The sequence below is a fragment of the Dromiciops gliroides genome, chromosome 4 (genome assembly GCF_019393635.1).
Source record: "Dromiciops gliroides isolate mDroGli1 chromosome 4, mDroGli1.pri, whole genome shotgun sequence".
Taxonomy (NCBI): Eukaryota; Metazoa; Chordata; class Mammalia; order Microbiotheria; family Microbiotheriidae; genus Dromiciops; species Dromiciops gliroides.
This window is the reverse complement of record NC_057864.1, coordinates 230,113,227-230,139,158: the sequence shown is the minus strand read 5'-3', so window position 1 is coordinate 230,139,158 and position 25,932 is coordinate 230,113,227. Positions and strand designations below refer to the sequence as shown.

At 36.2% G+C, this 25,932-nt stretch overlaps 1 protein-coding gene across 1 annotated transcript in view; it reads left to right on the top strand.

Moving 5' to 3' along the window:
* Positions 1–7,132: 7,132 nt before the first annotated feature.
* Positions 7,133–25,932, top strand: part of LOC122754887 (olfactory receptor 2Z1-like) — a 37,591-nt gene continuing 18,791 nt past the window's right edge. The window contains exons 1-2 of the mRNA XM_044003325.1: positions 7,133–7,238; positions 17,389–17,569. Of these exons, the coding sequence (XP_043859260.1) occupies positions 7,133–7,238; positions 17,389–17,569 (287 nt within the window). The remainder of the gene's footprint in view (positions 7,239–17,388; positions 17,570–25,932) is intronic.

The window sequence follows — 25,932 nt, the reverse complement described above, 5'->3', positions numbered from 1 at the left end:
GTATATAAATGGCAAAAAGGAAAAAAGGGACTATTTCAGAAAACCTCCAAAAAACTTGTATGAACTGGTGCAGATTGAAGTGAGCATAAACAAGAGAATGATTTATATAGTAAAAATATGTAAAAAAAAAAAAAACCTTTGAAAGGCATAAAAACTCTCATCAATATAATGGCCAACCATAATCCCAAAGGACCCATGATGAAGCATGCTATCTATTGCTTGAGGAAAAGTGATAGACTAAAAGTCCTAAATGAAATATACATTTTTGAACACTGCTGATGTGGAAATTGGTTTTGCTTGAGTATGCATATTTGCTATAAGGGGTTTGCTTTTCTTTTTCATCAATAGGAGGGGAAAGAGAGATAGGTTAGTGATAAGGTTTTGTGCCGCCCCTCCCCCCCCACCCACAATGAAAACAGGGTCATTGAAGCATTTTTAATGCAAAGGAGAGAACAGGAGGGAGGCCAGAAAGAAACACAGACAAGTACAACAATTTTGTAAGTTGTTTTGTTGTTACTGTTGTTGTTCAGTTGTTTTCAGTCTCATTTGACTCTTCTTGACCCCATCTGGTGTTTTCTCGGTAAAGATGCTGCAGTGGTTTGCCATTTCCTTCTTCAACTCATTTTACAGATGAGGAAACTGAGGTAAACAGGGTTAAGTGACTTTCCCAGGGTCACACAGCTAGTAAGTGTCTGAGGCCAGATTTGAACCCAGGAAGATTGAGTCTTCCTGACTCCAGTCCAACACTATTCACTGTGCCACCTAGCTACCCTTTAGCTAGGGTATTGAATTTATTATTGAATATTGAATTTATTAGGATTAAAGAGGAGAGTGTAAAAGATCCTGGCAACAGGTCCCATTGTTTCCTGAAAAATAGAGAAGAAATGGAAGCAGTGTCAGATTGTATATTCTTGGACTCAAAGATCACTGTAGACAGTGATTTGCTAAAAGATATGCACTCCTTTGAAAGAAGGCTATGGTAAATCTGGCCAGCATACTAAAAACAGAGACATCACCTTGCCAACAAAGGTCTGTATAGTCAAAGCTATGTTTTTTCCAGTAGTAATGCATGGCTGTGAGAGTTGGGCTGATGCAGATTTGAAGCTTTTTCATTGTGGTGCTAGAGAAGACTTTTGAGAGACACATGGACAGTAAGGACATTAAATTAGTCAAAACTTTAAAAAGTTAATTCAGATTGCTCATTTAAGCTAAGTTTAAATATATCAGCCACATAATGAGAAGGTAGGAGTCACTGGAAAAGACATGTTGGGAAAGATTGAAGGCAAAAGAAGATGAGGAGATGCCTACATGGAAGCAACAAGCATGAGCTTGGACAGACTTTGAAAGGTAGTAGAAAATGCAAGGTCCTCACATGCTATGGTCCATGGGGTCACAAAGAGGCAGACATGACTGAACAAATGAACAAAAACATACACCTAAAATGAAAAGGGAAGTTATGTATAATAATAAAGATAAGCAGTTTCATGCACAGTCCTCTTTTTCCATTACTTTTTAGATAGAATTATTCACAGGTTAAGTTTGTAAGTGAACATACACATACTGCACCGTTCTATTTTCTACGGGCTCATTATCTTATTAACCCCTCTAAAAATAATTTTCTTAATAATAAACTTTTTTATTTAAAGTTTTGTGTTCCAATTTTTATCAAAACATCTTTCCCTCCCTCCCTTGAGGCAGCAAACAATGGGTATATTATGTATAATTATGTAAAATATTACCATATTTGTCATTTTGTACAAGTAAACTGGAATAAAAGAAAAAAATGAAAGAAAGTGAGAAATAGTTAGCTTCGGTCTGTGTTCTATCAATATCAGTTTTTTCTTTGGAGGTGGATAATATATTTCATAAATAGTCCTTTGCGATTGTCTTGAATCATTGTATTGTTGAGAATAGTCAAGTCATTCACAGTTCTTCATCAAACAATATTGTTGTCTTTGTTTACAATGTTTTCTTGGTTCTGCTCACTTCACAATACATCATTTCATGCATGTCTTTTCAGGCCTTTCTTAAGTTATCCATCACCATCATATACTATAGTTTGTTTAGCCATTCCCCAATTGATGGGCATTCCTTTGATTTCCAATTCTTAGCCACCACAGAAAGAGCTGCTATGAATGTTTTTTGTACAAATAGTCCTTTTTCTCTTTTTGGAGATGTCTTTGGGATATAAACCTAGCAGTGGTATGCACAGCTCTATAGCCCTTTGGGCATAGTTCCAAATTACTCTCCAGAATGGTTGGATCAGTTCACAACTCCACCAACAGTGGATTAGCATCCCAGCTTTTCCACATCCCCTCCAACATCTAATATTTTCCATTTTTGTTATATTTGTCCCTCTGATAGGTATGAGGTGATACCTCAGAGTTGTTTTAATTTGTATTTCTCTGGTCAATAATGATCTAGAGCATTTTTATATGATTATAGATAGCTTTGATTTCTTTGTATGAACACTGCCTGTTCATATCATTTGACCATTTATCAATTGGAGAATGACTTGTATTTTTATAAATTGGACTCAGTTCTCCATATATTTGAGAAATGAGGCTTTTATCAGAGATATTTGTTTCAAAAATTCTTTCCCAGTTTTCTACTTCCCTTATAATCTTGGTTACATTAGTTTTGTTGGTGCAAAAGCTTTTTAATTTTTAATTTTGTATAATTAAAATAATCTATTTTATACTTAATTTTATTCTCTATATCTTCTTTGGTTCTAAATTCTTCCCCTGACCATAAATCTGACAGATAAACAATTCCATGATTCCTTAATTTGTTTATGGTATCATCCTTTATGTGTATATTATGTACCTATTTTTACCTTATTTTAGTATACAGTGTAAGATATTTGTCTATACCTAGTTTCTGCCATACTGTTTTCTAGTTTTCCCAGGAGTTTTTGGTAAAAAATGAGTTTTTGTTCCAAAAGCTTGGAACTTTTGGTTTATGATATACTATAGTCATTTACTATAGTGTAATTTCTATCTCTTCTATTCCACTGGTCTACCTCTCTATTTCTTAGGTAGTACCAGATTGTTTTGATAATTACCACTTTATAATGTAAGGTGCTAAAATTCAAACTAGTCTGTCTAAAACATCTAATGAATGGTCACCAATAAATTATAAGACTTTTAGCATTTATTAAGGAGAATAAGAATTTGGTGAAGAGAGAGAAAAAGAGGTCTAGATTCACCTATCTATCTCAGGGAGCCACAGTTCTCCTGCTCTGCTCTCCACAAGAGTCCTGGTGAAAGAAAAGAAGAGAGCCAGCCTTGCCCCTTTTTCCTCCCACAAGCAAACATCACTTCCTGACGCCAAAGAAAAGCGACATGGCTTGCCCTCAGACGCCTTTTCCTCATGGCGTAGCTTTCCTACAGTAGCTCTCCAGCAGGTGGTGTCATTCCAATCATTCCAATAATACAATTTGAAATCTGGTACTTCTAGACCACCTTGTTTCATTTTTTTTATTGACTCCCATGAAATCCTTGAACTTTTGTTTTTCCAGATGAATTTTGTTATTATTTTTTCTGGCTCTATAAAATTTTTTTGATAGTTTGATTGCTATACCACTAAATAAATAAATAGTAGGATTGTCATTTTTATTATATTGGCTCTGCCTATCCATGAGCAATTAATATTTTTTCACTTGTTTAGATTTGACTTTATTTCTGTGAAAAGTGTTTTGTAGTTTTGGTCATATAGTTGTTATGTTTGTCTCCCAAGTATTTTTATTGGCTGTGGTTATTTTAAATGGAATTTCTCTTTCTATCTGTTATTGCTGGACTTTACTGGTCATATATAGAAATGCTGATGATTTATATGGGTTTATTTTGTATCTGCAACTTTGCTAAAGTTGTTAATAATTTCAAGTAGCTTTTTAGTTGATTCTCTAGGATTTTCTATGTATAACATCATATCATCTGCAAAAAATGTTTTGTTTCCTCATTACCTATTCTAATTCCTTTTATTTCTTTTTCTTCTCTTATTGATATAGCTAACATTTCTAATACAATATTAAATAGGTGATAATGGGCATCCTTTGCTTCATCTCTGATTGTATTGGGAAGACTTTTAGGTTATCCCCATTACAGATAATGCTTGCTGATGGATTTAGATAAATAGTACTTCTCATTTTAAGGTAAGCTCCTTTTATTCCTACACTATCTAGTATTTTTAATAGGAATGGGTGCTGTATTTTGTCAAAGGCCTTCTGTATCTATTAAGATAATCCTATGATTTCTGTAGCTTTCATTATTGATATGGTCAATTATGCTGATAGTTTTCCTAATATTGAACCAACCCTGCATTCCTGGTATAAATCCCACCTGGTCATAGTGCATGATCCTTGTGATATATTTCTGTAATCTATTTGCTAGTATTTTATTTAATTTTTTTACATCAGTATTTATTAGCAAGATTGGTCTATAATTTTCTTTCTCTGTTTTGGCTCTTCCTGGTTTGGCTATCAGCACCACATTTGTCTCACAAAAGGAATTTGGTAGGACTCCTTCACTTATTTTTTCAAATAATTTATATAGTATTAGGATTAATTGTTCTTTAAATATTTGGTAGAATTCACTTGTGAATTCATCTGGTCCTGGGGACTTTTTCTAAGGAAGTACATTGATGGCTTGTTCAATTTCTTTTTCTAAAATTAGGTTATTTAAATATGTTATTTCTTCTTCTGATAATCTGAGTAATTTATATTTTTGTAGATATTCATCCCTTTCATTTAGATTGTCAAATATATTGACATATAATTGGGCAAAATAGTTCTTTTTTTGTGGGGCAATGGGGGTTAAGTGACTTGCCCAGGGTCACACAGCTAGTAAGTGTCAAGTGTCTGAGGCCGGATTTGAACTCAGGTACTCCTGAATCCAGGGCCGGTGCTTTATCCACTGTGCCACCTAGCTGCCCCCTAAAATAGTTCTTAATAATTGTCTTAATTTCCTCTTCATTGGTGGTGAGTTTAACCCCTTTCATTTTTTATACTAGTAATTTGGTTTTCTTCTGTCTTTTTTTTTAATCAAATTAACCAATGGCTTATCTATTTTATTGTTTGTTTTTCATAAACTAGCTTCTAGTTTTATTTATTAATTCAATTGTTTTCTTACTTTCAATTTTATTAATCTCTCCTTTGATTTTCAGGATTTCCAAATTGGTGTTTAGTTGGGTATTTTTAATTTGTTCACTTTCTAGTTTTTTTTAGTTGCGTGACCAAATCATTGATCTGCTTTTTCTCCATTTTATTAATGTAAGCAGTTTTGTTCAGTAAGAATTCTAATGTTCTAACTATAACTATCCAATTTAATTTCTAGATTATGATAAGTCCCTTGGGCAAACCTTAACAACCCCCACTGTGGCAGTTTCTAATTAAAGCTCATTGTCTGCAATAGAAATTTTATCATCTCAGAGATTATTAATGATCCATCAGAGCCACAGAATTAGAGAATTCATCCTTTATTTAGCAGGTTGACCAGTGAAGAAGGATAAATTGAGATAGGATTAGAAGAGGACAACAAGGAAGATGTGTGGGTCTTATTATTATTATTATTACATTTGTGGTTGAGTATATAGAGCATTTGGCTAGAATATTCAAATAGACCTGACTAGTCCACATAATCAATCAGTTGAACTCTTTTTAAAAATATAATTCAATTCAAATCAGTACATATTTATTGAACTCATAAGAAAAATACTTTTCCATTGAGTTCATCAGTTTTTATATTAAAATGACTGAATAAATGGGCTTTTATGGAAACATATAGTTTGCCTCTCAATATAATTATTTGCATGAACTAAGAAAAATTATATAAACTCTCTGGGAATTAGTCTCTTCTTCCTGTGACTCAGGATCTGAGAACAATGTTATATAGAGGTAACAAACTCACTCCTATACTTGAAAATCACTTTATAACTAACATAATCTACAGGATTGCCTAGGTCAAATAGCTAGTATAAACACACACAGGCCCCTTCCCTCAATATATTCTTTCATTTATTCAATAAAAATTTACACATATAGTGTAAATTCTACTATGATAGCCAATAGAGGGGATACAATTGTCTGCTATGGCCTCTTTCACATTGGATTAATTTGGTTGTCAAAAGGGGAAGGAAAAGAGAATTTGTATAAGGGAAACTAATAAAATTAACTTGGTTTTTTTGGTTTTTTGTTTTTGTTTCTTTAAGTGAGGCAATTGGGGTTAAGTGACTTGCCCAGGGTCACGCAGCTAGTAAGTGTTAAGTGTCTGAGGCCGGATTTGAACTCAGGTACTCCTGACTCCAGGGCTAGTGCTCTATCCACTGCGCCATCTAGCTGCCCCTTTAAAATTAACTTGTGAAGAAGTAGTCTTAGAGATAAAATATTGAGGAGAGACAAAGACTGAGAACCAGATAGAGAATTATGCAGCAGGTGAATATACCATGAGGACCTATTTGAAGGCAGAGCAATAACTGTGGTAAGAATGGCAATAGAGCATTGTGGTCCATCAATTCATCATGGTTTTTAGAGTTTTAAAGTTTATAACTAAAAAAAATTAGAAATCAAATAACTTTGTCAAGCATAAGAATATTATGTACAAGTAAAATTGGATGCCTACCTAAATAAAGTACAGAATCAGAGGGTGTATAAAAGGGGGAAGGGAAGAATATGATATACTCTAATCAAGTCAAAGGCTAAAACTCAAGGGAAAATAACTCCTGAAGTCTGTCAGGAAGAAGAGAACTTACAGGAGAATTGGGCGAGAAAGCAAAAGGATCCCAAAAGGGAAAAAGTAAATGGGAAACATTATTTCAGTGGTGACAATGTTTATGAATGCTCTTATGGAAGAAAAGAAATATTCTTCTATACAGGGAGATGGGGACCTTGGAATGGGTATTATCTGTAGGGATTTTGATGCTTCCTCCTGACTCAGAAGGGAAATCAGAGTTCTTAGGAGGAGGGCAAATGATACTCAGAAGAATGGAAAGACACAGACCTAGTATCTGTAGACCTGTGTCACCAGGGGCTCTACAATGGGCCATTATAACTGTTTAGGGCTTTGGAGTTATCACAGGTATGACCCCTACAAAACCCTCTACCCCATTCCCATCCCTATTCCCTGGATAGGGGGTGATGGATCCCATCCTGACTAGACCGCTGACACTAGGCCTCCTGGAACTCAAGAAGGAAAAGGATGAGATGAAACTATCCTCTGAGTCAGAGCAGCCAGAGATGTTAAGTGAGTAGGAGCATATGAACATTTCAGTCAGTAGTGCCCATCACATGGTCATGTAAAAACTGCTGTGGAAGCAGTAGTCCACAGTGACAGTTCTATGCAACATGATAAGCCCTAAAAACATTAATGATGACCGGGGGGGTGGAGGGGAAAGTTACAGAGGAGTGTCAAGTTTGGGGCTATCAACCATGTTATCATCAAAGAGGAACAGGGTAATGAGGAGGAAGTTTAAATATATTCATAATCTTTGTGGAGTTCTTTATGATCTCTGGAAAGATTCACATAAGCTGATGCAAAGTGAAGTGAAAAGAAATAGGAGAACATTGTACACAGTAACAACAATATTGTATAATGATCAACTGTCAATGACTAAGCATTCTTAGCAATACAAAGGACTTATGATTCTTTAAAAAATTCCATCCACCTCTTAGAGAAAGAACTAGAGTTCTGAAAGAGTCTGACTACAAATCAAAGCATACTTTGTTTTTTACTTCATTTTGCTTGGGGGTTTTTTGGCCTGTATTTCCTTTCACAACATGACTCATAAAAAAAGTTTTGCATGACTACACATGTATAGTCTATATCAAATTCCTTACCTTCCCAATGAGGGTGGAGGAAAAGGAGGAAGGGACATAATCTGGAACTCAAAATTTTCTTTAAAATGTTAAAAATTGTCTTTACCTATAATTGAGGGGGGGAATATTAAATTAAAAAATGTTTGTTGTGTCCAATGCAGCTGTGACAGCAAATCTCACATTTAGAATATCCACCTCCTCTCACCCATGGAAAGAAATAAATGTATACATCTATAAAGCCTTTTATTTCTAGATTTCCTCTTTTTTCATCTTCACTGGTCTAAGCATGAGAAATTTATTTTCATTTTCATTTATCTAATCATTAGTGATTTAAAGTATTTTCTTATGATTGTTTCTAACTTGACTTTTGTTTTTCTTTTTTTAATAATAAACATTTTTTATTTATAGTTTTGAGTTGCAAATTTTATCCCCCCTTCCCTCCTTTCCTTTATCCCTCCCTGAGTTGGTAAGCAACCAGATGTGGATTATACATGTATGATTATTTGTCATTTTGTATATGAAAACTTGAATAAAAGAAAAAACAAAAAAAAGTGAAAAATAGCATACTTCAGTCTGTGTTCCATCCATATCAGTTCTTTCTTTGGAGGTGGATAGTATGTTTCATCATTAGTCCTTTGGGATTGTCTTGGATCATTGTATTGCTGAGAATAGTTAAGTCATTCACAGTTCTTCATCAAACAATATTGCTGTCTCTGTGCACAATGTTCTCTTGGTTCTGCTCACTTCACTATACATCAGTTCATACAAGTCTTTCTAGGCCTTTCTGAAATCATCCTGCTTGTCATTTCTTATAGCACAATAATATTCCATCACTGTCATATACCACAGCTTGTTTAGACATTCCCAAGTTGATGGACATTCCTTTGATTTCCATTTCTTATCCACCACAGAAAGAGCTGCTGTAAGTATTTTGTACAAATAGGTTGTCTTCTGTTTTTTTGGAATGTCTTTGAGATATAAACCTAGCAGTGGTATTGCTGGATCAAAGGGCATACATAGTTCTATAGTGCTTTGGGTATAGTTACAAATTGCTCTCCATAATGACTTCATCTTTTCACAACTCCACCAAAAGTGAATTCTAGCTTGACTTTCTTCCCTTGAAAATTCCCTATTCATGTCCTTTGACTATTTATCTATTGGTCAATTGATCTCAGTCTTATAAATTTGAATCTGTTCTATATTTAGATATAGATATATAGATAGATATATATTGGGGGGGCAGGACAATGAGGGTTAAGTGACTTGCCCAGGGTCACACAGCTAGTAAGTGTCAAGTCAAATGTCTGAGGTCAAATTTGAACTCAGGTCCTCCTGAATCCAGGTCCATTGCTTTATCCACTGTGCCACCTAGCTGCCCCCATTCCTTATATATTTTATATAGAAATTTGTTGCAAAGATTTCTCTCCAATTACCTATCCCCTTCAAATGTTTACTAAATTAGATTTTTATCCAAATATTTCTTAATTTTATATAAACAAAATTGTTTACTTTGTCTCCTGCGATCTTATCTGTTGTTTAGTCATGAACTCCTCCCATATCTGTAGACAGGTTATTCTTAGTTGTAAACATTGACTTTCAGAATATCAAATTCCAAGGTAAAGAATGTGCTTTCTCATCTTTTCTCTGAGGTAAATATTCATCATTATAATTTAACAACATCAAGTTTTTACTATTTTGTTGTTTATCAAATATGGTAATATTTTACATAATCATACATGTATAACATGTATAACCTATATCTGATTGCTTTCCACCTCAGGGAGAGGTAAGGGGAGGAAGAGAAGGAGGAATAAAATTTAGAACCCAAAACAATAAATAAAAGTGTTTATTACTTTAAAAAATAGATAGATAGATAGATATAAAATTAAATAAAACCTGGAGACCCCCATCATCAATGTGCTGAAAGAGGACAAGGTTATAATTCTGGGTGAATTCTGGGTGCAAGAATAGGCACAGACTACCATACATAGCACAAAGTCCTTAGGAGGAATGGAGTCAGAAACAGCAATAGCAATAGTTACTTACTAGTGAAAATTTGTGTATCTCATGACCTTCTCATCACTAACACTGATTTCCATTTACCTAAATGCAATAAAACTTTGGCGATACACCCTTATAGCAATTTCATAGACTATGTCATTGTAAGGAGAAGAGACAGACAGGATGTAAGAGTGATGAAAACAATGTGTGGTGCAGAATGCTAAATTGATCACATACATCCTCTCCAAACTAAATATTCAAATTCAAAAGAAGCAGTGACCCCATAGCAAGGCAACTACCAGACGACTTAATGTCAACAGATTAGAGGTTTCTCTGTGTGGGAACAGTTTGTTGCTAATTTGGAAGGAAAGCTGAGCCAACACATGATTGAACAGAAAAGGAATAGGCAGTTTTCATTGCATTTACTCATCTGGGCCAGAACATTCACAAACATCAAGATTGGCTTGATGAAAATGATGGGGAAATTCAGAAGCTGCTAAACTATAAACAAGAACTCCACAGCATTTACAAGCAAGATAGTTCATCCATCTCTAAGAAGACATTTTAACTTCACCAAAATTAAAGGGCAAGCATAGCTTACAGAGATACAGGATTCTTGGCTCAACAAGAAGGCAGATAAAATTCAGTTTTATGCTGAAAGTAACAGTTCAAAGCACTTTTATGATGCCCTGAAGGCTATTTATGAACCAAAGACCAATGGTGTACCTTAGCTACTCAGTGCTAATGGAGTCACATTGAATAGTGATAAGGACAGGATCCTGGAGAGTTGGACTGAACACATCCATAATGTTCTCAACAGACTATCATCAATCAATACTGAAGTCATTGACCACATACCTCAAATTAAAGTCAATCCCTCTCTAACTAAATTTCCAACTGAAGAAGAGTGCCATTCAACTCCTCTCAGGTAGCAAAGCTCCTGATACTTATTCTATTACAGCTGAGATTTACAAGGCAGGAGGTCCACTGTTCATACAAAAACTGACCGAAATTTTCTAGGTTATATGGCAAGTGGGAGTTGGTGGATGGTGAGTAGGTGGGGGTCGGGGTCTCTCTCTCTCTCTCTTTCTCTCTCTTTCTCTCTCTCTCTTTCTCTCTCTCTCTCTCTCTCTCTCTCTCTCTCAGTCATTGCTGGCAAAATTCTTGCCAGAGTCCTCCTTAATAAGACTTCACCTGGAAGATGGTCATGTACCTGAGATGCAGAAATAGCTGAGGAATGTTTGATATGGTGTTTGCTGCCTGACAACACCAGGAAAAATGCCAGAAGCAGAACAGAGGTCTGTACACAATGTTTGTTGATCTGCCCTTTTCAGAGCTTCAGGAACATTATGGTAAAATTTTGTTGCCCAGAGAAGTTCATCAGCATTATAAATCAGTTTCATGATGTCATGCTTGTCTGGGTTCTGGATAACAGATGCTCTTGCACTTTCCCAGTCACCAATGGAATGAAGCAAGACTGTGTGCTTCCTCCCATGCTTTTTTTTTTTTTTTTTGCACAGGGCAATGAGGTGTTAAGTGGACTTGCCCAAGGTCACACAGCTAGTAAGTGTCAAGTGTCTGAAGCTGGGTTTGAACTCAGGTCCTCCTGAATCCAGGGCCAGTGCTTTATCCACTGCACCACCTAGCTGTCCTGCCCCCCCCATGCTTTTTAACATATGTTTTCAAGTGATGTTGTGAGAAGCTTTTAATGAGGACAAAAATGGAATCAAGGTCAGCTACCACACTGATGATAATTATTTATCTTGAAAGGTTACAAGCCAAAGCTAAAGGGAGGGAGAGTTAGTGTGTGACTTTTTGTTTACAAATGATTGTGCATTCAGTGCAGCCTCTGAAGCCAAGATGCAGCAAAATAGGGATCGATTTTCTGCTGCTTGTGCTAATTTGTACAATTAACACCAAGGAAACACAGGTTCGTCACTAGCAAGCACCACACCATCATACATGAATCATTGGTCATAGCAAATGCAAAAAAATATTGAATGCTGTGGATAAGTTCACTTACTTTGGCAGTGTACATTCCTGGGATAACTACATGGGTGATTGCCAGAGCTAGCTCAGTGTTTGGGAGACTCTGAAGGAAAGTAATGGAAGAGAAGACTGCCCACCAAAGTGAAGGTCTACATGGTTTTTTTTTTGCATACTTCATTGTTGTATGCCTGTGAAACCTGGATATCGAGCAACATGCCAGGAAACTGAATTGCTTCCATTTGAATGAAGATACCTGGCAAAGAGGTCCCTTCTCAAGCTAAACTGCCAAGCATTCAAACTCTACTATGGAGAGTGTAACTCCAATGGACTGGCAACAGTTGTTCAAATGGCCAAATAATACATGTTTTGCCTAAAAAACTATTTTATGGAGAGTTCACAAAAGGCAAGCACTCATATGGAGATCAGAAGTGATACAAGAACACTTTGAAGGTATCTCTGAAAATCTGTAATCAATTGTGTGACATGAGAGACATCAAAGAAGTTGCTGTGCTCTATAAGTGAAGCTGAATTGCAGCAGCTCAAAGAAAGATGGGGTGCACAAATTTAAAGACATTTCCATTCCCAACCAACATAAAACAGGTGCCACTCTTCCCATAGCAAGGAACTACCATTTCAAAAAAAGGAAGAATGCTAATTTTATGTCACATTTAAAAAAGAGGTGATAGAAAACAGGACAAGGCAATATACGTCTGATATATGGAATATAATAATAAAGCAGAACTAGAAATCGATGCCAAACCCATTGCCTTTAAGAATATTCTTTGATCACTCTACTTTTCCTCCTATGTTCCTAGGTCAAAACCAATAACTCCAGCTCTAAATCACACAACATATTGCATACTAGTTCAGGTCAATCATAAGGCATGAAATACCTGAAAATCAGATGAGATAAAATAAGACCTGAAGTCAAGAAGCTGAGTAAGGAACACGTGAAAAATGTAAGGTCATTTACATCCACTTACAACAAACTCAAGAAATTCTACTCAATAGTAAAGCAAATAGCAAACAATACACATGTCTCTAACAATTTTGAAGAGGAAATGAGCAAGAACACTTAGATTGAATTTTCAAAAAGGCCCCTTTGACTGCACAAATTCAATTAGAGGACAATTATCCCAAAACAGTTTTTTTAAATTGGCATTTGCTATAACCATTGTGATTGAATTCATTCTCTCACAATATGTGACAAAACAGTACCTGAATGCAACAAAATATAAGGCAGCTGTTGCTGTGGCAAGGAATATAGAAGAAAAGGCCATGCTTTTAAGAGATATTCTTAAGAATATATATCATACACTCTTGTATTAGATTTAAATTAACAAAGCTATTGAAGGTCTCTGGAATGACACTGGTATCCAGCTGGTAAATACAGTAAACAATTTATATACCATATTATCCAATTTAAGGGTAACATTTTAAAATGTGGAATGGAATTCAGAGAAGTATCTTAAAACTCTTTATTTTCCTAATTTTCAATGGAAAGCAAAAAACAAAATGTTGGTAATAAGGAGTCAAACCAATGAAAAGAACAAAATAAACAATTCACCAACAACAAAAGACAAACTCTTTACAGAGACTTGAAAAATAAAGAAATCATGGGAAGGGGGCTCTAAAAAGAAGAATATGGACATTTTCTGTTGTCTATATGGTAACAAGAAGTCCAACACAGTGAGATTACAAATTAAATCAAACAGAAAACAGAAAATAATTATGGGAAATGAACAAAAGTGTAGATTCTCTGCAAAATTGAAAGGTCAGGGGCAGCTAGATGGCACAGTGGGTAGAGCACCAGCCCCGGATTCAGGAGTACCTGAGTTCAAATCCGACCTCAGACACTTAACACTTACTAGCTGTGTGACCCTGGGCAAGTCACTTAACCCCAATTGCCTCACCAAAAAAAAAAAAAATTGAAAGGTCAGTTAAGGTCCATAATTATTGGCTCAAACACTTCACAGTGGCAAATGAATTGCTAGCAAAGCAGTTTACCAGTTTACTTTTTTTATTTAGAATTTTATTTTTTACCAAATTACATGTAAAAACAAATTTTAACATATATTTTTAAAACTTTCTGTTCCAAATTCTCTTCCTCTCTCACTTCCCCCACCCCGCTTAAGAACTTAAGCAATTTAATATAAGTCATAAATGTGTAGTCATGCAAAACATTTCCACATTAGTCAGGTTGTGAAAGAAAACAGACAAAAAAAAAACTTTAGAAAAAGGAACTAACAAAAAAATTATGCTTCCATCTGTATTCAAATACCATCAGTTCTTTCTCTTTAGATGGATTGCATTTTTCATAAATCCTTCAGAGTTGTCTTGGATCATTGTATTGCTGAAAATAACTAAGTCATTCACAGCAGATCATCTTATAATATTGCTGTTATTTTGTATACAGTACATTTCACTTTGCATCAGCTCATGTAAGTCTTTTCAGGTTTTTCTGATAGCATCCTGCTCATCATTTCTTATAGCACAATAGTGTTCCATCATAATCTCATCACACAATTTATTCAGCCACTCCCCAGTTGATGAGCATCACCCCAATTTTGAATTCAACTTTTTAAATCTCTTTTTGGATACCAATCTAGTAGTGTTCAAAGAGTATGCATGGCTTGATAGCCCTTTGGCCATAGTTCCAAATTACTCCACAGAATGTTTGAATCAGTTTACAACTTTACCAAAAGTGTATTAATATCTCATTTTCCCCATATGCCCTACAACATTTGTCATTTTCCTCTGCTGTCCTATTATTCAATCCAATGGGTATGAGGTAGTATCCAGAATTGTTTTGACCTGAATCTCTCCAATCAATAATGAGTTATAGCATTTTTTTTCATATGGATATAGGTAGCTTTTGATTCTTTCATCTGAAAACCTCATGTATTTTGATCATCTATCAAGCAGGGATTGGCTCTTATTTTAACAAATTTTACTCAGTTCTCTATGTGTTTGAGAACTGAGGATTATCAAACTTGCTTCAAATTTTTTCTCACAGTTACTATTGCTAACTGTATTTCCCTCCATCCTATTCCCTCCCCATGACATTTACTCTATTTTCTATCTGTCCCTCCTCAAAAGAGTTTTGCTTCTGACTACTCCCTCCCTTAATCTGCCCTCCCTTCTTTCACCCCCTCCCTTATCCCCTTCCCCTCCTACTTTCCTGAAGGGTAAATTAGATTACAATACCCAATTGAGTGTATGTTTTTCACTCTTTGAGCCAATTCTGATGACAGTAAGGTTCACTCACTCCCCAGCACCTTCCCCATCTTCCCCTCCACTGTATAAGCTTTTTCTTGTTTCTTTTATGAGATACTTTACTCCATTCCACCTCTCCCTTTCCCTTTCTTCCAGTGCATTCCTCTCACCCCTGTAATGGAATGTATTAAATTTGATCATTGACAATGCTATGCTAAGGTTTAGTAAAAAAAAATCCAGCAATTCAAACAATTAAAGAAGAAGAATCCAGCTTTCCAGACCAGAATCCAGCTTCCTCCTGATGACATCTTACCACTCCAAGAAGACAAGAGAACTGAGAAAAGACTTCCAAAGACTTAATTATTTTTTTACTGTTTCATCTAGGAACACCTGTTCCTAGAAGAAACAAAGTGGGGAATGTGACAAAAATAATGAGATTTAGCAGATACTCAAAGACCCACCTGGAGATTAATCGAGACTGATTGAATCAAGTGAGAGTGATTGACTGCTGATTAAACCTACTTCAAGTTAATTGGATTGTAATCACACCTGGCTAGCCCTTAAGCCAATGGATTTGGATGACGCCAACCAATCACCTTGAAGCAGTGTGTAAGGACCGCCTCTGTTCCAGAACTATAAAAAAGCTTCCACAGTCAGCTTGAGAAGGAGTTCCTGATTAAAACAGGCTCGTGGGAGAGTTCCTGATTAAAGCAGGCTCGTGGAGGACTTCAGGAAGTACCCAACCAGGCTGGAACTTTAGGCTAGGCAGGACTTCTTTTTCATAACTTCTGAACTCTTTGTAAATATCTGTATGCTTTAATAAATGTTTAATGCCCAAAGACTGGTACTAAAGCTTTTTAATTTTTGGCAACCACAATTAAGATTTTAAACATCATACCCCTTCATTTTAATTTTTAAAGATATCATCCCTACATATTGAACTCACATCTGTGCTTTCTGTCTTACAAGTATAATCTTCCCATGTAAGAATGTAAACAGTTTAACCTTTTAATGTCCCTTATGATTTCTTTTTCCTGTTTACCTTTTTGTGCTTCTCTTGAGTCTTGTATTTGAAAGTCAAATTTTCTATTAATCTCAGGTCTTTTCATCAAGAATGCCTAAAAGTGAGGCAGCTAGGTGGTGCAGTGGATAGAGCACTAGCCCTGGATTTAGGAGGACCTGAGTTCAAATCCAACCTCAGACACTTAACACTTACTAGCTGTGTGATCCTGGGCAACTCAACCCCAATTACCTTACCAAAAAGAAATTTTTTTAATTAAAAAAAAGAAAGAAAGAATGGCTAAAAGTCCCCTCTTTCATTGAATCCCCATTTTTCTCCCTGAAGGATTACACTCAGTTTTGCTGGGTAGGTGACTCTTGGTTGTAATCCCAGTTCCTTTGCCCTCCAAAATATCATATTTCAAGCCCTCTGATCCTTTAATGTAGAAACTGCTAGGTCTTGTGTTATCCTAACTATGGCTCCACAATACTTGAATTGTTTCTTTCTGGCTGCTTACAATATTTTCTCCTTGACCTGGGAGTTCTAGAATTTGGCTATAATATTCCTGGAAGTTTTCATTTTGGGATCTCTTTCAGGAGGTGATCAGTGGATTCTTTCAATTTCTATTTTACCTTCTGCTTCTAGAATATTAGGGAAATTTTCCCTGAGAATTTCTTGGAAGATGATTTTTACACTCTTTTTTTGATCATGGCTTTCAGGTAGTACAATAATTTTCAAATTATCTCTCCTGGGTCTATTTTCCAGGTCAGTTGTTTTTCCAAGGAGCTATTTCATGTTGTCTTCTATTTTTTCATTCTTTTGGTTTTGCTTTATTGTGTCTTAATTTCTCATCAAGTCATTAGCTTCCACTTGCTCAATCCTAATTATTAAGGAATTATTTTCTTCAGAGAGCTTTTGTACCTCCTTTTCCATTTGGCCAATTCAGCTTTGCAAGCTGTTGACGTTTTTCATTATTTTCTCTCATTTCTCTTTCCATTTTCTTTCTCCTTTTTGAACACTTCTATGGCTTGAGACCAATTCATATTTTTCTTGGAAGCTTTGGATGTATGAACTTTTACTTTGTTATCTTCTTCTCGGGGTGTATTTTGATCTTCCTTGTCACCATAGAAACTTTCTAGGGTCAGCGATTTTTTCTGTTTGCTCATTTTCTAGCCTATTTCTTGACTTTTAACTACTTCTTAAAATGGGGCACTGCTTCTAGGGTGGAGGGTGTACTGTCCCAAGCTTCAAGGGGTTTGAGCAGCTGTTCTCTGAGATTCTTCTAGGAATTTGTAAGTCCCTAGTTCCTCCAAGGTAGTATGATTCAAGGAGAGGCACATTCACCACTCCTCTGTCCTGTGCTCTGGTCTAGAAGCAACCACAAGCCCGCTTCTCTGCCCTCCAACCTGGAACAGAATCCTGCTGCACTGTGGCTGTAAGCTCCAGCACACCTGCACTCCTCCCCCACCTGTTCTGCCACCCAAGACTGCCACCTGGACCCAAGCAGAGGCAAAACAACAGAGTCGTGCCTCTGTGCCAGAAAAGAAACCCCTGTAATCTCCCCCTGGCCAACCACTCAACCTCCTCACCATCTGTGGGCTGAGTTCCAGAAGCAGCTGCAACTGAAGCCAAATCAGAAGCTCCTGAGGCCTGGTTCACCATTGTGGCCTGCATGGAGCTGGATCTGTGCTGGCCCAGCCTGCACAGGGCTGCGCTTCACCCCCAGTATAACAGACATTTCCTGCTGACCTTCAAAGTTTTCTTTGGCTGGAAAATGATTTCACCCTGTCCTTTTGCAGGTTCTGCTGCTTCAGGAATTGTCTTATGGCATTATTTGAAGGTGTTTGGAGGGGTCTTGAGGAGAACTCAGGGAAGTCACTGCCTTTCCTCTGCCATCTTGGCTCCACCTCTCTTCCAGTTTTCTTTTAATAACAAACTTGATCCCACTTTTTTGAAGGAAATTAAAATTTATTACCAAAAAATGAGAGCATCAGTGACTCTTCCATATATATGAAAATTCCATGTTTATGTACCTTATACAAAGAATTCACAACTCATAATTTCTTTTGCTTTATTCATTTTTAAATATAAAAATATTTTTTAATTTGCATCTACATAGCACAACATAAGAGGAAGATTCAATAAATATAAAACCATGAATTTCCTTTTCATACTTTGTCCTTTTTGTAAAAAAATTATCTAATGAATATTCTGTATCATTTTCAAAGCTACCCTGCTTTTCTGTACTTTCTTCTAAGTTTTCATTTCTATTGTTTATTTTTGTTTTGTTTTTGGTTTTTGGTTTTTTGGTGGGCAATGAGGGTTAAGTGACTTGCCCAAGGTCACACAGCTAGTGTTTGAAGCCGGATTTGAACTCAGGTCCTCCTGAATCCAGGGCTGGTGCTTTATCCACTGCACCACCTAAGTGTCCCCTATATCATTTCTTAAAAAAAAAAAACTATAAACACAAATTAAGAGGAAAGGAAAGAATTTAGAACTCAATTTTTTTAAACTATCAAATCATATAATTAGAAAATAATGAAATCAGGGGGCAGCTAGATGGCTCAGTGGATGGAGCACCAGCCCTGGATTCAGGAGTACCTAAGTTCAGATCCGGCCTCAGACACTTGACACTTACTAGCTATGTGACCCTGGGCAAGTCACTTAACCCCCATTGCCCCGCCAAAAACAAACAAAAAAAAAGAAAATAATGAAATCACCAAAAAAATGTTAAACACAAATTAATGATGTAAAACATTTTCATATTAGCCATGTTGCAAAAGAAAACAGATTTTAAAAAACACAAGAAAAATAAAGGGAAAAAATTTTAACTATGCTTTGTTCTTCATTTAGACTACATCGGTTCTTTCTCTAGAGTTGGATAGCATTTTTCATTATAAGTCCTTAGGGATTATCTTGGATCATTTTCTGATCATTATACAGTATTGCTGTTACTGTGTACAGTGTTCTCCCAGTTCTGCTTACTTTTTTTTCCATCATTTCATAAAAGTCTTGCCAAGTTTTTCTGAAATAATCCTGTCCATTATTTCTTATAGCACAATAGTATTTCATCACAATCCCATACCACAACTTGTTCAGTCAATTGATGGGCATCCCCTCACTTTCCAGTTCTTTGCCACCACAGAAAGAGCTGCTATAAATATTTTTATACAGATAAGTTCTTTTCCTTTTTCTTTGATTTCTTTGGGATGTAGGCCTAGTATTGTTATCTCTGGGTCAGAGGATATGCATAGTTTTATAGCCCTTTGGGCAAAATTCCAAATCCCAAGACAGAATGGGATCACTTGTGCAAGTAGAGGCATTTGTAAGTCATTAAATAGTTAACAAAAGGAGGCTTGATTTGCCCTACTACAGCAAAAATATGCAACAAAGATTCATTGATATTTGGCTTTTTGTTTTTGTTTTGTTTTTGCAGGGCAGTGAGGGTGACTTGCCCAGGGTCACATAGCTAGTAAGTGTCAAGTGTCTGAGGCCAGATTTGAACTCAGGTCCTCCTGAATCCAGGGCCAGTGCTTTATCCACTGTGCTGCCTAGCTGCCCTGATAGTTAGCTTTTTTGGACAAGAAAATAAGTCAGAGGGCTCCTAACCATATGGGTGAGGCTTCTTATACTATTAAGTGACCAGGAATTAGCCAAGGAAGGTAAGGGCCAATCAAGTTCCAAGGACATCTTTGTTACCTTAAGGTAAAAATCATTCCTATTCTGGAAAAACTGGCAACGTTGATCCTATCAAAGCTATATGTATAAGCACATTTTGTCTTCCACAATAAAAAGTAAGTTCTATGAGGACTGAAACAAACATGCAGACTATAATCATAGTAATTATATCCTTATTAAAATCATCAAATATATAGAAATATTAACAATTAAGGATACATAATGAATGTTGGACGCAGTGTCTTTCAACTGATTCTTTACCCTTCTTTTATTCCTTTATTCTTGTCCTAGGTCCCAATAGCAACAACTGTAACTGGCTCCACCACTCTTTAATTACTTTTTCATTATCCAAATGCTCCATACTGTGTCAATTCTGGAGTTGCTATAACAATCGTCAAAAAGACAGTTTTTAGGGCTTGGGACTACCTGCCTCTAGAACTTTTGCCCTCTATTTTGTTCCTGCTTCTATAGAATAAATTTCTTATTTTCCACATGGTTAAATTTCTCTTGCTCTTGGGATATTTGTTTACATTGACTCTAGTTAAACAAGAAGAAATTAATGGAAGCCTAGACAAATCCCTATTATAAGCAGTAATGAATGCACTTCTGATACAGCAATATTAAATAAATGCAAAGGGATAAACATTGGGCTTATGCATAATAGAAAATATTCTTCCTCATATATGTACAGTGATGTAATAAAGCACTGAAATGAGAGGGTTCAAGAACCAAGTCCACCATTCTTTGTGTTCTTGGACAAATTTGTGATCTAGGGGGAAAAGCACTGCTTCTAGAATCAGAGGATCTGGGTTCAAATCCTACCTCCCATACTTATTACTGACACATCACATCAAAGGTACTTCCTAGCTAGGAAGGAGCAAGAGGAGGACTATGGCTAGACACTCTTTTCTCTGGTCTCCAAGTATGATACTAGACTAGAATGACACATTTATTTCCCTCTAAATATTGCTGATCTAAGGGGACAATATTTTTGGCCATACCACTCTGATGGTACTTCCTCAATAAGTTATAGTAATTTTTTTATTCATAAGGAGGAAGAGGAGAAAGGTAAATTGTGCACAATCTTTACTTGATAAATAACTTTATTCAACCATGATTTCAGTGTTATGTTTAAGCCACTGAGTATACATAATGGATATGTAATACATGTTCATTTATAGACACAGCATTTAAAGCTGGTAAGGATTTAAAAATTAATTCAACCTCATTATTTTACTAATTAAAAAGCCAGAAAGATCTTCATTTAACCAAGTGACAACCAGTAAGGTATGTAATTGAATTAAACTGAACTGAATTGAGAGGAGGAAGAAGACTTCCTGTCCATCAGTATGCCTAGTGTAATAAGTGTGCCCATGTAAAACAAATGCCCATGTGGGTTGTTTAAAATTCAGCTTGAGAACGGTATGAATAGGTATCTCTAAAATCTGGACCACCCTTTTCCAAGGAAGACTATGATTTCTGCTCTTAAAGGAACAGAAGGATTATAACTAGGCATTCTTTTCTTTAGTTTCTCAGTAGAATGCTATTCTAGAATGGTATATCTTTCTAAATATTGCTGCTCTGTGGAGATAATAGACTCAATGTAAAAGCCATTTCTCTGATCACTAGCCTTTAAGGGAGGAGGGTTAGCCAAAGATTATACCCACCGACTTGCCCCCTTCACACCAAACTTGGTTTATACAAAAGACTGTTCACATATAGTGAACGGTGAGTTAATATATGTATTTAAATAAGCAATATAGCAAACAGAAATTGGAAAATCTATACATATTAAAATATGCAAGAAAAATATACAAGAAATAGAACCCTTTTGATGGTAGCAAGACATCAACTTGAACAAAAAGAGAAAGACTCTCTCACCCAAGGAGAAATTTCTCTCTCCAAAGTTTCCAGAGAAACAAGCTAGAAATCAGCTATTTATTGAAGAACTGACATCTATAGCTTACAAAGTTTTTCTCTCTCCTTTCCCTCTGGAATCAGTACCCCCCACTCCCCCCTCAAAAAACTGTCTGGCACCACATCTCCAGGAATGTGTCTCCCAAAAGCCCTTGTACCAACTGCACTACTTACACCATCACTCAGCATTACATCGGCATTCTCTCCAACAATTAGGAGTCTAAGTCTATAGTCAATAAACATTTATTTAATGTCTTCTAAGTGCCAGGCACTGTGCTAAATGCTGGGGATACAAATAAGAAAAGACAGTCCTTGCCCACAAGGATCTTTTTAAGTGAAGGGGCAGGGGCGGGGCAGTTAGGTGGTGCAGTGAATAAAGCACCAGCCCTAGATTCAGGAGGACCTGAGTTCAAATTTGGCCTCAGACACTTGGGATTTACTAGCTGTGTGACTCTGGGCAGGTAACTTAACCCTCATTGTCCCACAAAAAAAAAAAAAGTGAAGGGGAAGTCTAGAATATACCCTGTGTTGGAAGGGGAAGCCATAGGGAAGAAGTCAAAGAAGCCCAAAATGAGTGCAGCTAAGTAAGAAATGAGGCGATATCTTAGGACAGGGTCAGTCCTGTTCCTTCTCCTTAAATGTTCCACCTTCTAATCAGAAGGTCCTGGAGTATATTGATGAGATGTGAGTAGATCTTTTGAGATGATGAGATACCTCTTGACAAGAAGCCAAAGAAATCCAAAATGAATGATGCTGAAGAAGTCAAAATTAGGTTAGCCCAGTGCCACAGCTAGGGTGGGAAAAGAGGAAATGTCTAAGCATAAACAGGAGCATACAAGCCTCAAGCTTGGCTGGAAGCCCAAGTTACTAGGGAAGAGGCAAAATTGAAGTTAAATGTTACTATAAATTCCTTCTATATCAAGGAATAAGTAGTCTCATCCATAATAAGGTCAACACTGAAGGTTTCTCAGCTATACAACTCATATAGCTATTGACTAAAATGTGTGTCTCATCTGCATTTACAATATTTTTTTAACTGGCTGATTGTGTAAGACATCTGACCAAAACCATAATTTTCATTGAATTGATCCAACAATTCAAGCCAAATTATGAACCTAATAAATCCATGTAGTCAAAGTAGGGATATTATAGAGATTTAGAGTTGTCAGCTTCAGTCTTGATTTATGTAGGACTGCAGAACTAGGGTTCATAATAACAATATGTCCATTATCTTACTTTATTCAGTTATTTACAATGTGCTTGACTTTGGTCAAGTCAGTTAACTTCTGGGGGCCTTGGTTTCCTCTGTAAAATGAATATGTTAAACTAGGTGATCACTACTGTCTCTTCCAGGTCTGAATCCAAGATTCTATGGACAAAGGAGGAAGCTGAGGTTCAGAAAAATCACTTTCCCAAGCTCCCACATCAGGAATGGAACTCTAGATCAAGTGGTCTTTCTACAATATATTTTCTTATAAAGAATAATAACTCCCTAGAACAGAAAGATAAAGAGATATAGACCAGAAAAAAGAGGGAGGAGTATGAGTAGGTGGCAGTAGCAACTGTTATTCCATGACATCAATAATTGCTAACAAGGGAGCATTTCCCCCTGGACACCAGTGGAAGGAATGTTATCTTACTTTATCTCTCCACTACCCACATTTATCCTGCCTATTTATTAGGAATGGAGCATTTAGCATTGAGGGCATTTGGAGCCCTTGAAGATGTCTGTAATATGGATGAACTAATCTAAGGATGTCAGTATCACACAGCTCCCAGTTCTCTAAAAATATTAGAAAACTTGGAATTTTCACGAATAACTCTCCCTCTTAGGTCTCTCTTCTTAAATTAATTGATTATTCCCATTGGTAATGCTGAGAAACAAATTATCACTGTCTGGAAGAGATCTAAGATGTGAACCTGCCCAGGTCCTTGCCTCTAGCCTGGAGACCTTCCAAAACAACACCTGCAGGTGAGAATCTTCCTGTTTGCAAAACCCTTTTACTAGAGGTTCTGCTAAGGTGTAATCTGTGCCAGATCTTTGCCAAGATTTTCTTTTTCATTAACCTTAAATCCTCCCACTGCAATTCAAAATTTTTGTTTAAGTCTTCAGTTAGGGCAAAGAACTGATTTTCCCTTACCTTCTTTTTTTTAAAACCTGAAGGGAAGTGAATATGATGAATTTTCTCTTCTTCCCTAGGCTAAATATAAATACTCAATGTTTTTAAAGATTTTCCTCAAAGGTCTTATTCAGTTATTCCTATAAATATAAATTGAGCTAGTAATGACAACAACAGAAGGTTGTGGGTTTGTTTTCAATCTTGGGTCCAAAAAAAGTGTATCAAAGACAAGACAGGAAAGCTGTTCAAGGTAAATAGATGATAACTGATAGAAGACAAAGCTGCTCAAGTCTTATTTTGTTTCTGTTTTCTCCACAAGGAGATTATCTTTGAACTAGAAAGAACAATTTAAATCTCATAGACACTTCTTACAAACTATGTAGAAGAGCACCTTAATGCCTATGATGCACCATTTTACCCGGTCCAAATGAACTATATTATCAGGTAATAAAAGAATTGAGCCACTATTAATAATCTTTGATAGGTCCCAGAGGACTAGAGAGGTACTGCAGAACTAAAGAAGGGTATATATTGTCACAATTTTCCCAAAAAAGGGGGGGGGAAATGGAGTCTGCCAGTGAGTTGGCTAGTAAAATTGACTTTGATTCCTAACAAAATTCTTATGTGTTATTGAAAATCTGAAATAAATAAACAAATGAATTAATGGATAGATAGATGGATAAATAAATGAGAAAAGATCTTTGGATCATGGTTTCTTTAAGAACCAGTCATGTTGTACTGTCAATCAATCAGTGCTACTATCAATACTGCTAATCAACACTAGGCTCATTCCCTTTTTTAATACAGTTACAAAACTAGTACAAAAACAGCCTTACATGGTAGGTAGAGTATTGAGCTTGAAGGAAGGAAGACAGAGATTTCAAAAGCTGCTTCTAAAACTGAGTAGATATATAACCCTTGGGGGCAGTTAGGTGGCACAGTGGATAGAGCACCAGCCCTGGATTCAGGAGGACCTGAGTTCAAATCCGACCTCAGACATTTGACACTTACTAGCTGTGTGACCTTGGGCTTGGGTTAAGTAACTTCTTAACCCTCATTGCCCCCACACACACACACACAAAGAAATGTAACCCTTAAAAAAAGCACTTAGTTGGATTTCTATGGATAGATCCCTAGTATTTCTCTACTAAATTATAGACAGGTTGGTGGAGGGAGTTCCCCAAGTTGACAAAATCATGAATAATTTTCTTAAGAGGTTGGGATATCAAAGTACAGTAGTGGTTATAGTTTACCTACATTTTAGCAAAACACTTGATAAAGATTCTCATGCTGTCTTTGTGAAGATGAGATGTAATCTATGTAATAATTTAGTAAGGAAGATTCAAAGCTAGTCTAAGACCCAAAAGTCAATAATGACTCAGCATCAATTTACAAAGGTTTCTATTGGAGTGCCCCCAGAGATTTGTGCTTGGTGTTGTGCTATTCAACATTCTTATTGGAGAAAGATAGAATTGAAGTGTTTATCAAATTTGCAGATAACATAAACCTTTGAAGGAAAGCTAATGACAGTCTGGATTTTTAAAATATCTTAATAGGCTAGTTTATTACACTTGAGGTTTTTTTTAAATTGACTTAATACACACAAGATGGCAATTGTGACTAAATAGCAGTTCACTTGAAAAAACAAAAGATGCAGGGATTTTAGTTTAATAGACTTCAAGTACTCAAGAAAGATAATTGGGCTTCATTAAAGCCATCTAGGAAGGTAGTCGTTGTATTGTGAGTGAGATTCTAGTGAGACCACTTCTGAGTACTGTGTTCTTTTTTGAGTATCACATTTTAAGAAGGATAATGATAATCCAGTGAACATCCAAAGCAAAAAGGATGGTTAAAGGTCTCAAGTTCATGCCATATTAGGAGCAATTCAACTAATTGGGGAAGTTTAGAAAAGATTTTGGAAGGAGGAAGGAGGAATATCAACCAGTCTAAAAGTTGCCTAAGTAAGAAGCACTAATCTCCTCTCCTGGATTTATTTCAGTTCTTGTCTATGTTTATGTAACATAGAAAAAGGTAGTTGAGGGTGGGGGAGAGGGAGATCTGCCAACCAGCCCTGATGACTACTCAGTCGTGTCATCTAAATTGTCAAAATTAACAACAACAAAAAACAGATTAACTCTTTTTTTTTAATGTATGAGGTATTTTATTTTTTCCATTACATATAAAGATAGTTCGCAACTTTT